The sequence below is a fragment of the Nuphar pumila genome, chromosome 4, assembly GCF_984573655.1.
Source record: "Nuphar pumila chromosome 4, dmNupPumi1.hap1.1, whole genome shotgun sequence".
Taxonomy (NCBI): Eukaryota; Viridiplantae; Streptophyta; class Magnoliopsida; order Nymphaeales; family Nymphaeaceae; genus Nuphar; species Nuphar pumila.
Genome location: NC_143252.1, coordinates 8,486,430 through 8,503,394, shown reverse-complemented (window position 1 = coordinate 8,503,394; position 16,965 = coordinate 8,486,430). Strand labels below are relative to the sequence as shown.

The window sequence follows — 16,965 nt, the reverse complement described above, 5'->3', positions numbered from 1 at the left end:
TTTTTTGGCAAATCAAACCACATGGATGTGATTTTCATGATAAAACTTTTTGCAAACTTTTTTTTATGCATAAATTGGATTTTTATGAACTAGAAAACTTCAAAAATTTCAAACCATTGATTTTTAGTACATTATAAAATTTTACGTGCACATCAAAAAAATTTGCTTCAAGAGCCGGTTCTTAGATTGTTTACCATGAAGATCGCATTTGTTACATCATATTTGCCAAAAAACACTCTTAAATTTTTTTGAGGTGAATCTCTGGCAGACAATAGAATTTGGTATACTGCAAGCAATTGATTTTTTAAAAACCTTGAAAGTTCTTTTTATATGGGTAAACAGGCGATCTAAAACCTGTTTGTTTTTACTAAAGAAAATGTGCATAGATGACATCCATGTAGATTTTTAAATGACCATAGTGATATTTTGATTGTACGGTCAACGGTAGGTGCATATAAGTGCACAAATAAAACCTACTGCACACCTACCAATTAACGTGCAATGATACTTCAAATAAAAACAAAGACTGAAAATGAAAATTACAAGTTAAAAAATGAGAACCCAGCGATCTTACGAATGGACAAGAGCAAAAGTTGCATAAAAGTACATTACAAGGATAATTTACAATCGTCGAAGTAGCAAAAAAAATCAAACTCGTGCAACCTGTCCAATTGGACGGAAGTGAAGCATACAATTTGGAAAGGAAGGAATTGCCAAACAAGCTGCTCATAGGTCCAGCATGAACATAGGCTGTCATACCTCCAAAAGTTTATGTGCACCACACACACATAAGCACATGCATGCACACACGTTATACAACCACTTGGGCATCAACAACCAACCTGAAGCCTAAACTTCAGCCTTCAGCGACAGTCGGCCGTTCACATCCTCGGCAAGACTTTTGAGGCTGAGCGGAGACCTGAAAGAGAACAAGAGAATTGGCCACAACCAAAAAATGATGAGATGATGATGATGACATTGATAATAATGCCACAAAACATCTAGAATAACAAGGATGCCTATAACCTATGTCACATGGATATCGCTGTGGATAAGGGGATACAGCCATTTTATGCAGTTCTCAATATAACGTTGCACTATGCAGGGGGACACGATTGGGGGTCAAAATGGGGTATCCATGTGACATAGTCCATAACCAACTCTTTTTAAGGAAAGCGACAATTTTTGTCATATTTCCATTTTAGGCATTCAAGAACCAGATATATTTGAGTCATCGTCATAAAATCCGGGGTATGCTGGATCCAGGGGCATAGCTAGGGGGGGCAGGACTGGGCTGTAGCCCAGTCCTACCTCCCGAAACAGTTTAAAAAATATATATATTTTTTTAAAAGCCCAGTCCTAGCCCAGCCCTGATTCCATATGAAATAGATTTTTATCCATTTTTGTAGCCCATCCCAGCCCTGACTGCAGCAAATAGTTTGATTTGTCCATATGAAATAGATTTTCATTAATAATTGTAGCCATTTTTTATTTTATCTAAAAAAAAAAATTTCGGGGGCGCTGCCCCCGAACCCCCGACTATCACACAAATAATTTTTTTTTTGCTACACCCCTGTTTGCCCCCCCCTCACATGAATCCTAGCTACGCCCCTGGCTGGATCCATCACATAAAAGACGAACAGAAACAAAGCAAGTGAAAAGGAAAAACATTCAGTGCATTTGTGAGAGGTGTGTCTATACCTTTACTCGCGCGCAATCTTGGTATCAAAGCTGCTGAGGCATATTGCAAAAGACTGAAAAGCAGAAAGAGGATATCTATAATCCATTGTGAATGAGTCCTTTGCCACTTTCCCAAACTGCAGTAGAACTTTATCATGCTCATGAGCCGCTTGTGTGTTTTCAGGTGTTGCAACAAGCTGGAAGTTCTTCACGGAAGCAACAGTCACACGCCCACAAAAATTCAAGCACCAGCACTGAAGCTGTTCATGCCATCTTGGTGCTTTATTTTTCAATACCAACATTCCATCTTTTGCACCATTTTGTCTGGATAATGGCCCCGAGTATAAACTTTCTGATAGGGTGGACTTTGATCGGAAAAAAGGATAAGATGTAAAGGAGTCAAGGCTATTGAGAAGGAATTCAGTCTGTGTTGGAGCAACTCCTCCAGGTTCAATAGCAGTTGCTGGGATGGCATCCATAACACAAATCATTCTTCTTGGACCCCTGGTTTCGATACCGAACATGTAAATTATTTCAAGAATGCTCCAATTGCATATTACACTAAATTTGCTTCAACAAGAGCTGGAAGAGCAAAAAACAAAAAAATTCCACATATTTCAAGCCAATAATAAGTGAAATAATACAACAAAGTGTCATTCACTCTATGCTCTCAGCAATAGAAAAACAGTTGTAATTCAGAAAAGGCAGCTAAGGAAACTGCACAATCAACACATTGCAGAAGAAAGTGAAAATGTTAAAAGTACTAACTGCAATTAGTATTTCCACTATAACAAGGCTATGCAACATGGGTGATTCTACACATCCAAAGCACCCATGTCACACCTGCACCCGCACCTATGTGACATAGCTTCAAAGTTATCCAAGTTTACAAAAATCCTTAAAAACTTAAACTGCATAATTGTAAATGCATCCTATGGAATATATATATATATAGAGAGAGAGAGAGAGAGTAGGTGGTAGTTGCCTACCACTTTTCTAGCCTATCAGGCTTTGAAAGGGTTTTTTTCTATTTTTTCTAAAATCTGACCATACAGATGTGATCTATATGCTTGATTTTATAGGAATTGACTCTTGGATGGTCCGATTCCGACACACACGTAGGTTTTTACAGGATTTAAAAATCAACGGTCTACAATTTTTAAAAATATTTAATGCTTAAAAAGTCATTTTTTATCGAAAAAACATTATCCAAGTATCATTTCATAGCAAATCGACCATGCTGAACACATCTGCAGGGTCAGATTCGCGAAAAACAACCCGGAAACACCTATTTACTGGTGGTACGCTCAAAAAGTGGTAGGCAGCTACCACTTTTCCTATATATATATATATATATAAGCACCCCCACAACCATGATTTTGGAAATTGTCATGCCATACCCTTCGCACCCACACATATGTGACATAGCTGATGGGTGGTTTTTCTAGCAGGCATTGTTAACACTTAATTAGCAATCCTACACCACAAATGATGGTAGGTAACCATCTTGTTCTGCACTTTTTAAGCATATTTTTGAAGAAATAAAAGCCAGTTACATCAGAGAAACTCATCTACTTCCAGCAATTCAAAGAGGGAGAGGTTTGCCAACCTTGACGAGCAAGAGGCATTTAAATAGCTTTGGAAGAACCAATTATTTCTAGATATTTGGACATCTCCAATTGTATAGTACAACAACAATCACATAATATATCAACAGCTTCTAGGTCATTGATGACCTAAAGGAATCAATGACCTGCTTCTGGTATTCAGAAAACTCAGGAAGTTATTTCATACCTGGCACCCAGGACATTCAGCTCATATGAAATATGGGCAACAGTGTAGTTTCCTGCAGGAACTCTTGGAGAGACTTGCTTCAGACCAACCAACCGGGTTGATCGGCTCTTTGTGACTATAGCTCCAGCATGAGGAGGCTGGCCATCATACACGGTAAACTTTGTGCCGAAGAAGTTTGATCTATCAACACAAAATTGAAGATATAAGTCAATCTTGACTAACAAGAAGGATTTGCAACTAATAACATATACAGGTATAATAGTCAGCATAACAGAAAAAAAATTATACAAACACCTCTTCCCAAATACTTAAGCTGAATTTCACGTTTGCCTGCATGTACAAGTATTAACATGTGCTTGTGCATGTGTTTTTGTGCAATATACTTGTGCACAACTGGCAGAATACTTGCATCAGACATAATGACCACGCCATTGCTTTACTAAGAAACTAGAAATGCTGCAATAAAAGAAAGTCATCCTTATACATGAAGCCAATACACCATTCGGATCTGGGAATATATCTAGAATAGCATTGAAATAGCATTTCTTTTGACAATAATAATCACACCAAAAATGGAATGAGTATACAAAATTTTTCTCATTATGGGAAATATTTCAGCATTTTCTTTTCGTGATCATATGAAAACATGTCTCAGATTAAAATGAGAGCAATTAATATTGGAACAAAATAAGAAAGTCTCAGGCCACTAAAATTGATAAGAGTTCCCAAAGAAGAAAGCAGTCCAAACAGGCAAATGAGCTCATATAGTCTTCACGCTTCACCACAGAGGGGACTATCCAGGATGTACCTCAACTTCCCTATGTAAGTGCTACTCCCCTTGGACATGTCCCCAGCATCTAAAGAGATAATGTAGTCTGTGTACGTTGGATGACGAACCCGGCGTGCTGCAAGAAGGAATTTTCCATTTTCTGCCAGTGCTGCAAGAAGGAAACTCAACAGTCATAAAATTACAAATATTTTGTCAAATGTGCAGCGACAGTTAAATTAACAAGTCAACAAATATTATGAAGAAATACCCTGTGTTACAATCAGCTATGAATACATAACGCCCACCTTGCTGCAGGATGGACTAAATAAACTATATGCAAGAGTACAGTGTATACCTCTATGCATAGGGACAATAACATTGTGCTATACATCTCATGTCAATGAAATAATGGATGAAGCTTGAGAACAAGGTCAGAAACTGTCTCCTCGTTTGTTTTGCTCTGAAGCAAAAACAATCTCCACAGTTTACTAACTGTAAGAATGGACACTAGTCTCTATTTTCTAGTCAACAGTCAATGCAAAAGTAATTTTGCTCAACTCTTGTCTAAATAAGTAAGCCATCAAAAAACATGTCTGATTAAGTAGGGTGAAATAACAGGAAAAGATCAGCACTTGCTTTGTGGTGTTTGCCATACAAATCCAATAGGAAAGTTTAATATGAACTTAAGACAGCTTTGTCAAGTCAAAGCATAAGCTAAGCCTAGAAGGCAAGAACAAAAAAGGGCAGCATGAAAAAAAACATCATCAAAAGCAATAATCTGACATAAGTGATCAAGACAGGTAGAACATAGAATGCTTGACAACAACAAAGCTTTAATAACTTACCATGAGTCAGACCAAGGTAAAGACGATAGGCATGTGCAGCACGATCCCTTTTTATGTAACATTGCACAAGGTTGTCTCTTGGGCCAGGCTGTGAAGAGAAAAAGCACTAATTCATGAGCAAATACGAAAGTGAGAAGGAATAAAACATGAAGCACCAGCACTTTATCACATTGATGATCATCAAAGTACATTCTTGATATTCTAATTACAGCATTACCAAATGCAGACATACATAAAGCAATTCACACAATGATTACTCTAATACAACTTACTTTTCCCTCAGTTTCAATGAAAAATGATTACTGAGGGCTGCTAAAAAAAAAACAAAAATAATATGATCTTCTAACACAATGTGAAAATCACCTTGCTCTGAATATGACAATCAACAAAGGGAGACTGTAAAGATAACAACCTTTACTGATGATGAACTTTAATGGCAGATTATGAGACATAGATCCACCGAGCAATTTTCCTGGAAAATTGGCATTTTTTTCATAGGTAACACTCAAAAAGCTATCAGATCTGGAGATCTTTTGCTGTCTTTTGCCAACATTTCAAGACAACCATTTCTATAAGTTTTGCTCGAGCGAAACAAAATGTCTGAGCAACAGTGACAATCTTTATATAAAAGAACCACTCCTATACAACGATGTTCAGCACATATCCACCACGAGATAGTGTTTCAGCTAGCAGATCACTGAGCACCCAGAGAACTTAGTAAGCTGCAGTTTAATCACATGGACTACAGAGAAACCACAGTACAGTGAGCTATGTTGGGCTCCTCTGTGTGTGTGTGTGCACATGTTTGTCAATGTGCACGCATGTCAGTGTCATAAATTTGTATCTTTCATGAGTATCTGCATTTCTGTATGCCAGGGTGTAAGTGGATATCCTAGAGAACTATGCGCTAAATGAAACATGGATGATTAGAGATACAAATTCAAAACCCACCTAATAAGACCTAGAATCTCACATTATGGAATGAACTTGTCGTGTGGAGTTATTTTGATCATACTATCTAATACATCTGTATTCTGCATGATATGATAAATCAAGCACTTGCATCACCATTTCATGTGTCAAGTGTTTGTCTTAAGCATGTAGCTCAATTCAGATAAAGCACTTAAACAAATGATATTCAACAGTCACAAGCAGCATCTCTTCAAATCCGTCAGCAACCTTCAGCCATTTAAGCAATGATGTGTTCTCCTTAAACTACAACATGCTCATCCAGATGGAAAGCTTAAGTGATAACATTACTGCTTTAAGGACAAATACACAAATGGGGATTACACCAACCTGCTTCAAAGAGATTGGAAATGTCAGCTTCCCCGACAGCTCCGACGTCTTCACGACTTCCTTGGTTATCTCCCTCCAACTCCTGCAGACCCCGGCACAGGCGATCACATGTTTCCTCCGCGGCCACGTATTCTCGGCCGCCTCGATCCTCAAGATCACATCCCTCAGCAGCTCAGGTGGCATATTTGCCCAACAGCTCTGCTTCTCCCCATCGTTCGGCCCGTGGGCGGCATCTCCGCCGCATCCATGGCTCCCATTCTGCGACCTAGACCTCGACCCATATCCCAACTTCCATTCACACCCCTTCCTTGACATACTGCCGATCTCACCCTTCATTTCTTGAAGTATACTCCTAAAAGACATTTCCCTCTCCCTCTTTCCCTTCCTCCCTAACCAAATTTCACACTAAAAAACGCCAGAAAAAAACTTCAAATTGACACATTTCTACAAGATTCCCTCGTGATATGCCTATTTACAGATGCAAATTACAAACATTTCTCAAAAACAACAGCATGGTGTTATAAAAAAATCACCCTTTTCTTCTTGAGGAGAGAATACACAACACCCACTTGCCAAAAGTGAAAGATTGACACAACAAAATACGTCCGGTTCGAGCTAATCTTTTTTTTACAAGATCCTAACTTTCCCGAACCACGCCAAACAGAAACCACCAATCTTTGTTCAGCATTCAGAAACACCAAACGCCAGCTCCTCCCAAATGCTTAAATTATAAACAAAAGAAAGGATTTGACAACAAAGAATGATCATTTCATCCCAGGTCCGTCAGATATAAATCCCGAAGAAAGTACTGAAACCAACTTAGATTCCCATCTCTAAACTTTCCAATTTCATTCAAAACAACCATTGAACAAAACCCTTTACATTCCACAGCGACCATCTTCCCTCAAATCTCGATCTCTCCCCATGGATTACTCCACGGAAGAGCACCACATCAGGAAAATACCTCAGAGATCTCCAAACCAATAAAGGAATAAGCCAAATTGGAGCCTTCCCTCCGATACCTCCTGTTATTTCACGAGGATTTGGATGAGATTGGAGCAAAATCGCAGAATCAAAACACCTTCCATTTTAGAGAGAGAGAGAGAGAGAGTATCCCACCAAAATAGGTAGGACCGGAGGAATGTAATAACATGGTATTAATTATCACTAATTGCATGATTAAAATTGTAATTACTGTAATTATGATTTTACCCATTGGTTTTAGTTGAATGACAGGCAAGTCCTTTGTGCTCTTTGGGTCGGGTCGATCCTATTGGCAGAAGGGTCCGAGATTTGGGTAGCTCAGATATGGCTTGGCCCACTTGGTTGGCTCCTTTTGGACTAGATCCGATTTCACCTTGCCGTGACCATGGATCCGTGTCGTATAGGTGAGTTGTATGGTGATTGTCGGATCAGTCCAAGGTTTTGGCATTTTGGATAAGGATTAGTCTGGTTCCTTGTATCCATCGAGGCTAGAATGGGCCCCGTTTGGGCTTGCCACAGTTGTGGATCTAGTTATGTTGGTGGATCTTGGAGCAGTTGGTTTTTAATGTAGCGTAGGTTGAACCACTTGCGTATTTCATCGAGATCTCCACGGGCTGGACTGTAGTGAAGGTTGTTATATACTAAGATGGACCCAGGTCCAGGTTGGCAGTATTGGACCTGGACCTTGAAATGGCTTGAATTCAGCAAATTTCTTTGATTCATATAATGGATATATTTTATGAAAAATGATCGTACGACAAAAAAATGGCATGCTTTCTCAAAATGCCCCACGTAAAATCTGCCATGCGCACAATTGACTTTTTTAAAACCTTTTACCCTTCATCCTACAATCTCTTGAGATTCACATGATTTATCGCTACTCTGTTTGAATATCGCAAACTCTTACTAAAAAATATATTTGCAAAGATGGCTAGTTTTCATCCGAATGAGATTTACAAGTACCGTACAATATTCACATATACAATAAGACATTCATGAGCTACTATGTGAAGCTCTTTTAAGTAAAAGGCCATCAAATTAAAAAATGGATGACGACATTCACATGTACATAGAATGACATTAACCCCTCATGTGAATCTTCTTTGAATAACTAATCTTCAATAAGGTTTGCAAATATGTGACGACATTCGCTTATATTGTACGATTGTCGCAAATGCGGTACGATGTTTGCATAAAATTTTTGCAAATTTCCGTTGCAGATGTCTGTACATCAACACGTACATGTGAATGTAGCCACATTTTTGTGGATCTCCTCGAAGATCAGTCACTTAAAGGTACTTTAAGTGGGAGGTTACGATGTTATACTATATACATGTAAATGTTGTCACACATTTGCGAATCTCTTTGAAGATCAGTTACTTAAAGAATCTTCACATGGTAACTCGCAAATGTCTTACTATATATGGGTTATATCATACAGATGTTTACAACTTTCATTATACAAAATTCGTGAGGTTGATGCAACTATCATGTGAATCTACTTTTTAGTGAGAGTTTCTGATATCGCACTAACCTCAGAAGGTATGAAGGTTAAAAAGGTTCTAAAAAAGTTGAGCATGTACCGTTTTGAACATGGGCTGGATTTTGCAAATTGTAGAGCATTTTGAAAACATATCATTTTTGTCATACTATCATTATTTTTTATATATTTTATTCACACAAGGTTCAAATCTAACTTTATTAAACTTATTAAGATTTAGATCCAAACCCAAATCATAATGTGATTGTGTAGCTTTTGTCAATCACATGCTTGGGTCATTCCTTCTTAGTGTGTTTTTAGATAATTTTTTTCTTTTTTTATAGTTGAAGGTAAACCGGCAATTTTCCACTTGTCAGAATTATGATCAATTAACTTGTGCCTTGTTCTCAGCGTGCATAAGGTCTCTCGTGCCCACTAGAGAGTACACCCAAATTTAGGAATGCAAATGGTTCAGATCCAGAACAGCTAATGGGAGTTAGATCAGGAACAGCCAAAATTTGCAAAACCTCCATCCTGGATCCGACTCATTTGCTTACAACAAGGGACGCACTTTGAGTTTCATAAAAAATAGAACATGCCACGTCAACTTGTTAGTCAAAATCCAATGTTGGGATCCGATGGTGTGAGATAGTTATGCAAAACCTCTTTATCATGCTCTTATTAGCTGGTCAAGTTGTTGGATGGACCCATGAGAAGATCCGGATCCCAAACCATTTGAGCTAAGATAGAGTGGCTTTACCATCCAACAGTGACGTCCAAAGCACACCCTTTTGTGTGTGGGTTGTGTGGGCCCGCACTTAAAACCGTCCAATGTGAATAGGTGGCCATTTTTTATTCCCTTCTTTTGCTCTATTATTGGGGCATGGCCCACATATATCCATGATGTCAATATCTTGCAGGAATTGGATATCCACTCCTTAAATCCAAAGAAGCATTTTTGGAAAAGCATTATTGCTAGTTGAGCCTAGCAATTAGGGCAATGGATCGGATATGGGCCAGACCTGAATCCAAGTCCAAATCATGTACAAAAGGTTCCAAACTGAGTTTGGATAAAAAAGAGTTCTGACGATGTAAAGTTGAATTCAGATCCAAAATATGCAAACAGATTGGATTAGATCTAAATATGAATGTAGACCCAATTTAAACCATTGATCCGTATTCCATTCAAACCTGAAAGAAATCAAAGTGGATAAATTCGGATCCAATCTTAATACCCTTTGGGATATTGCACTAAAAAATCAATTTTGAAAATAAAGTGTTGAAATTGGATCGAAAATCCAACCAAACCAAATCCATTTGCATCCCTACCTAGCACCCAAGCATCAAATTCCAAAATTCACAACCCTGGCTCACTGTAGCCCAACAGCTCACAAAAAATATGTAGTTCTGAGGAGATATAATAATGTGTGTGTGTGTGTGTGTGTGAATTGTCAGATCTTGATTCATTGACACCCTAATTGGTTTAATATTTAAAGTGACTCTAAATATGTTTAGAAAACATGCTCTGATTGAAATAATATTTTTTTTTGTCATAAAATTTTGGTACAATATGAGCAAAGATTTATTTTTAGATTTCTCTAAAATATCCTTTAAAAGTTTGATGTATGTTTCTTCACTAAATAGGCTATAGACATCAAATTTAGAGTGTTTTGGATAAAAGCAAAAGCACTTCCAATTATTGTTTCTTTAAGCAGTTAAGAGAGAGAGAGAGAGAGAGAGAGCTTTGAGTATAAAGTTAAAGTGACCAAATTCAGAATGACCTTACAGGGAGAAAAAAAGTAAGATTCCTAATAAATAGGTTACAATATGAGATCTGTCTATCATCTGATTGTTTTGTTAAAGACAATTAACTTTAAACTTGAAAAGATTGATTTTTTTTAGACAAAAAAGGTTGAACTAAACACACTATTAAGAACGGTTTGTTATAAAGATGCTAAAACCAAGGAGAATGTAATCAACCATGGCATTAAAAACTTGTAATTGCCATTTGTATAATTTCACCTAAACACGTTTATCAACAAATGTTCGAGTTTAAGTGTGAGGAAGACGTGACATAGAAGCAAAAAACAACTTTGAACCAAGTTGGAAGGCCTCTCTGCCACAAAAGCATCTCTTGGTTCCATTTTTTATCAAATGTTCTAGAATGACAAAATGCCAAGATGCCAATACTATGCACAGACAAGAGCATCATTCAAAATTCCACATTTGAACCAGAGTCACATGTATCTTCTAGAGTTCACAAATTTCTTTCTTTTTCATACAGTTTTCACTTTGCTATGACATCTTTTATTTATCAGAAGAAATTCTTTGACTTAATATCTATGATGCCCTAGCCATTTTTATAAAAACAAAGGATATAGAAAAAAACTTTTTGTTCAGCCTTTTCTTTTCTTACCCGAGTTAATATTCTAGGTTACCATAGCAATTTTTATAGAAAATTAAAGAATTAAAAGATTTCATATCTGATCTTTTTTGTTTTTTGATAGATTCTGCCAATATTTCCTTCAGTTTCTGTTCTGTTGACAGAAGAAGCATACTGGGGTGGGGGTACTTCAATCATAAGGCATGCACAAGGATCCAAATGTAGGCTTAGGTTGGGTTTCTATTATGTGGAACCAAGATTGGATAGATCCAGGTCTAAGATTTCAGTTGAAAACACAGGTTGGTGCCAACTTGATGGGACCTGCATGTTCCCTAGACAGATACAGAATAAATAACTAAATGAATACAGTTGGGTTAAGTCTTGGTTTTCACACTGAAATTAAATTTTGAAAGCTGGATGGATGAGGCTGGATTTGGATCTGAAACATATATATTCCGGAACCATTTTCTTGTATATGCTCAAGTTCTAATAAAAAACCAAGAATGAGAAAAGATAATGACACAAATTATAATCATTCGAAATATTACAAGTGACAAATTAACTCCACTTTTGAGAGAAACTAAAACATGCTGAAGTATTGAAATACCAACCTTTGTTTTTTTTTTTGTTTTTTTTTTTTGACTTGGACTATTAGAGTATGAATTTGAATTCTAGATATATCTCTTGTAGTCAACAACATTCCCTAAACTTCATATACGTATCATGCTTCAGATTTTGTCATATTAGACTTTCTTATAACTTGTGTGTGATATGCTGTTATTCTTTACATGATTGGGCAACTGTTATTGATAAGATCACAATGGTATCTAAAATAATCTCTAGATATCTCTCTACTGACTTTCTTATAAGTTGTTGCCCATAACAAAAGATCAATTATGTCCCCTTGCCTAGTGTACGTGGCGTGTGTATCTTAAAAAGTAAGCTATTTACTGCAAGCTGGTGCCTGAGAAGTGGATTCCTGTATGGTTGACCCTCATTTGGATGAGACATGACAAGGACACGTCCACCTACAAAAGCTCAGCAAAAGTAGGCTCATTGGGCACTCATGATTCCCAAACTTTTAGCTAGATTTTTCTGCTGTCAACTTAGTTTTCTGTCAGGACAGTGACAGGCAGAGTCAGCGCGGCTAGGTCTATTATGATCTTGAGGGCGGTTTCTCCGCGTAAATATCCAAAAAAAATGTTTTGAAACATATAATTTAAGATGATACGACATTCTATTATTAGGTAATCCTGAAACCAAATGTTTTGGTTAAGCAGGACCACTCAAGATGGTCCAAGCCAATGAAAAAGGAGAAATACATTTTATTTTTTATCATGCAGAAACCACTGCTATGGTTTGAACATCCCATTACAAGCTCATATATAGATGTCATGTTGACCATAGACCGGGGTTGGTGTAAGCAGTATAAAACGCTACGAGTACAGCTCCCCTTCTCATGGGCACACTTTTTCATTTGCTTAGGCCTTTCAGCCAATGATGCATTCTCTCATGGTATTGAACTCTTGACCTCCTTCAGCTTTAAAGCCTTAAGCAAACCCACCTACCCAGATGTGTGGAGTCCTTGTAGGCAAATAAAGATACCTTACCAGATGCTACTTCTCTAAACAAAAGTCTATAACAGTAACAAAGTTAGATTAAACATGTAGAATAGCAGAAAACCCTGATTCATGCGGTGGAACTTGAGGAATTCCACCGAGAAAGAATGACAGATTTGCCGTATGACTGATCGCCTCCAAGCGGCTAAAACCCCTAGGCTACCTCCCTCTCCCTAAAGAGTCGGCCGCTTCGGCCTTATAGCAAAGGATGCACACTTTGAGTATCAAATTCACCATGTCCTATAGCTTAAATGCTTCAAGCTCTAGCCAAGTGTGCACAAGGGCTCATATAATTATAGCACAAGCTAGCAATGAAAACTTATGCTTCTATTTTAAAGTGATCCAAATAAGAAAGGTGAGAAGTACGGGTAAAGTACCCTTGGAAGTAAATGCCACCTTTTTCCTGATAAAAAAGTTAATTTCAGGTTAAATACATAGAAATTTGTGTTCAATTAACAGTCCAAAAGTTTAGGTGTGCTAGTTAATGGATGGGATGTCACAAGTTCGAAACCCACAATTGCCATCCCTTGCTGCAAGGTCGGAGCTGGGTGCACTCCCCGTTGGGCAGGGGAGACCTCGAGGGTTTTACCAACAAGAGGCCAGCCAATGTGTGGTCGGTGATTGGGGGGTTTCTCTTGGATAATCCAAACAAAAAGTGTGTTTTTTAAGAAATCCAAAACTTAAGTGTTTTTATTAATGCCCGAATTTTAGGTGCGTTTTTTTAATTTTCCTAAAGAAAAAATTGTGGGCACCTATGCAAGTATTGTTCGTGTAGTGGTGGTCGACTAGTCAGACCTTCACCAGGCCTGAGTGGGTCTGGATTTGAATTAGACTTTGAGGTACTGGTACCAGGTCCGGACTCAGCTCCAACAAGACTCAAGAAAAATCACATCCAAGTTCTATAAGGATTTCATAGACCAGATATCCCATCCATATCCAGTAAAACAATATTCTTTATACTGAAAAAGATGGATCTTATTGAAACTCAATCAAACCCAAATCTGGTATGAAATTTCACAAGTCATACCCGGCTTTGGATACTAATTGGATCCACTGGATCTGACTCAAATTCTTGGTCGGACCTCCTCCTTTATCACCAACTCCTGATCATACAGGGTCAAATACGGGTCGGGTCGGGATCAAACCTACCCCTTTGACACCATAAACCATATCTAGTTGGCATTAAAGATTCAAACAATTCTTGTTTCCTTTAATTGTATCATGAAATATAAGAGCAATAAACCCACAAAGGAGGCATTTTTCTATGACAATATTTATCTTCAAGTTTTGTCTTTTTTTAGTTTTGAGTTATTTTTATACCATTTACAAAATTTAACTGTCCATGTAGCCACAAAATGGGATGGCTCCACAAGAGATCAAAATGTAGAACATGGAGGTCATTTTCACATGAACTGACTTTAGACAATTATGAATGATATTAGTATAAATGTTTTAGATATTAAATATGAAAATATCCCACTATAGTACAAATTAATATTGATAACAGGGTCTTAATAGGATGTAGATACAAACATGAAAATATCCCACCCATCATAATTCTCATGAACCTTGGGTCCCATTAGAAATATCGTCAATGGCTGGTTTTTATGGATTGGCAGCCTAGCTAGATCATAGTGGAACCAAATTATCATCGCTGAAAATCTTGTAAAAATATAGATGATATTACACTATGATCCCATGTGGTTTTACTAATTCATGATAACTTAAAAAAATTAAATTTTTGCAAAAATCTAGGGAATTACATTTAATATATATATATATATAATAATAAATAGAAATATAAAAAATATATAAATATCATATTAGTAATTAACATATCATGTTTTTTGGAGATTATATCGGTTTTTGAAGATCTTGTGACTATGCTTCTGTCATATGAAAAGCTTCAATTTTACCTTTATTTTATAAATAAAACAACGTGGGTGTTCTTAATGTTTAGATATCTTTCTTGCCCTTACTTTCTTCCATTTTGTTGGTGGAGATTACCAGGGGAGGGCAATTTATATGGTTGATGCATACCCAAACGATGCAAATAGGTGTACCTTTAACCCGGATCAGAACCAGTGTTGGATATGATTCAATTCTGATGTAGATGTATAAGGATCAGGGGCAGGCATTTAAACTAGGGTGGACCTAGTAAAAAGAAAAAAAATTATGATAATATACATATATCAAATACTAAAATAAATATGCATATATTGAATGCTAAAATAAATCAGGAAAAATACAAAAAACCATCAAACCATAACAAAAATCAAAGATGAAATCATGATTATTGCTATTTGAAAAACAAATACATGCTATATGAAACAAACTAAAAAAAACTAAAATTCTCATCTATAGTAATTGAAACAAAAAAACCCTAAAATTCTAAGTTCTAACCAAAGTCAAGTATTCATTCTTCATGTTTAAAAAGAAAAATATATAACACTCTAAAATCATAATAAAAATTTTATAGCATTTAAACAAATACAAAATCGAAACCCTAATTCTTACATCATCAATTATGCATTTATGCTAATCAAGCATGTAGAATCATGTTTAATGTTAATTAAAAATACATAAATTAAATATTCATCTAAATGTCATTCAAAAAAACACAAAAAACTCTAAAACCTAATTAAATATTAAAGCTATTAAAAAAACTAAATGAAAACCTAAATCCTAGCAAACGTCATTCATAATTTTCTTACATAAGCTAATTGAAACAAAAAAATAACAAAACCACCAATTTTCTAACTAAAATCAAGCATATCGATTATGTCTAATGTTGATTAAAAATTACAAAAAAACTAATTAATATATATCACATTAAAAACCTAAATAATAATTTAAAAAAAACACAAAAAACCCTAAACTCTAGTTATTGAAATGCAACTATTTAAGAAAAAAGTAAATTAAAAACCTAAATCATAATCTTAACGAACAACATTTTTATTTTTGTATGCTAATTGAAAAAAACTATAACAAAAAACTAATTAAATACTAATTAAAGAATTTACCAAAAACCCTAATCCAACGCATGCCTTATGTTAAAAAAGTCATATAATGGAATCCATCCTGCATTCAATCTCATTCAATCTAGCCGTCCAACCAAGGGCTAGGGCTCCCTGAATGTTGATTAATCCTAGCCCTCTAGATGCATTAGTTGGATACCTAAAATCAACATAGATCATCTGACATCAAATGTCAAGAGATATGATCTTTTTTAAGAGAGAGAGAGAGAGAGAGAGAGAGAGAGAGAGAGAGAGAGAGAGAGATGAAATACAAAACACCATCCTTTAACATAGGATGGGTTCCACGTCCAGCTGAAGCTCTGGATGGCTTTGATCAATCTAGTGAAAATGTGGACCAATCACAGCTGTTGATTGGATGGCTAGGGCCATCCTATGTCAAATGATGGGATCCGTGCTCAATGAAATAACACAGGTTTGATAAGTTGGGGCGAAGTGGGATCTTTCCTTGACCCATAAAAATAGTTATATGCACCACAAAAAATGGTGTTACTTTGAATTTTGACATGCTAGGGATATGTAAACTGCTCTGATTCAAATGGGATGCAGCCATTAACATATTCAACTAATTGGATGTTGGCAAAACTGATTTGAATTCAGATTCATATTCAAATGGTGAAAAGCTCGTATTATTTTTACATGTAAATGGATTCTAATATCCGTCAAATTTGAATATTGTCAGATTCTATAACAAAAACCAAAACCATATCTGCATCTCTGATTACGACCGGATATGGTTTTGACTTGTCAAATACAACTAAACAAAATCGAATTCCATGGGATATCAAATAAAATCTGATTCATTGTCATACCTAATTTTGACATGCCCAAAACATAATTATGCGCCAATTCATGTGGTTCATACTTTGACATAGATTAAGATCAGGTCTAGGGATGACCAGGGCAGGTGCGGGGGGACAAGGTCTCCACCCCCATCTTGTCTTAAAATTTTGCCCTCCATTCCCGTCTCCATTCCTGCACGGGTTTTGATTTTAACTTTCATACATGGTCCATTCCCTGTTTTATGTCATCCATTCTTAATCCAAACGAGGCGAGGCAGGGTGGGGCCTCATTTTT

General features: G+C 36.5%; 1 protein-coding gene across 1 annotated transcript; it reads right to left on the bottom strand.

The window, feature by feature from the left end:
* Positions 1-553: 553 nt before the first annotated feature.
* On the bottom strand, positions 554-7,479 carry LOC149839265 (tubby-like F-box protein 3). The gene is made up of 6 exons (XM_090002405.1): positions 6,388-7,479; positions 5,089-5,176; positions 4,283-4,412; positions 3,475-3,654; positions 1,702-2,184; positions 554-919 (listed from the first exon to the last, which is right to left on the bottom strand). Exons 1-5 carry the CDS (start codon positions 6,748-6,750, stop codon positions 1,704-1,706), a joined length of 1,242 nt encoding a protein of 413 aa, XP_089858531.1. The 5' UTR covers positions 6,751-7,479; the 3' UTR covers positions 554-919; positions 1,702-1,703.
* Between the last annotated feature and the right edge of the window lie 9,486 nt (positions 7,480-16,965).

What these genes read in the sequence shown, in the direction of transcription:
- LOC149839265 (XM_090002405.1), bottom strand. Translation starts at nt 6,750, where the DNA reads ATGTCTTTTAGGAGTATACTTCAAGAAATGAAGGGTGAGATCGGCAGT. An exon ending in TTACCTTGGTCTGACTCATG is followed by an intron (nt 4,413 to 5,088) that starts GTAAGTTATTAA and finishes TCCTTCTTGCAG; the next exon opens with CACTGGCAGAAAATGGAAAA. An exon ending in CTGAATGTCCTGGGTGCCAG is followed by an intron (nt 2,185 to 3,474) that starts GTATGAAATAAC and finishes TATCGAAACCAG; the next exon opens with GGGTCCAAGAAGAATGATTT.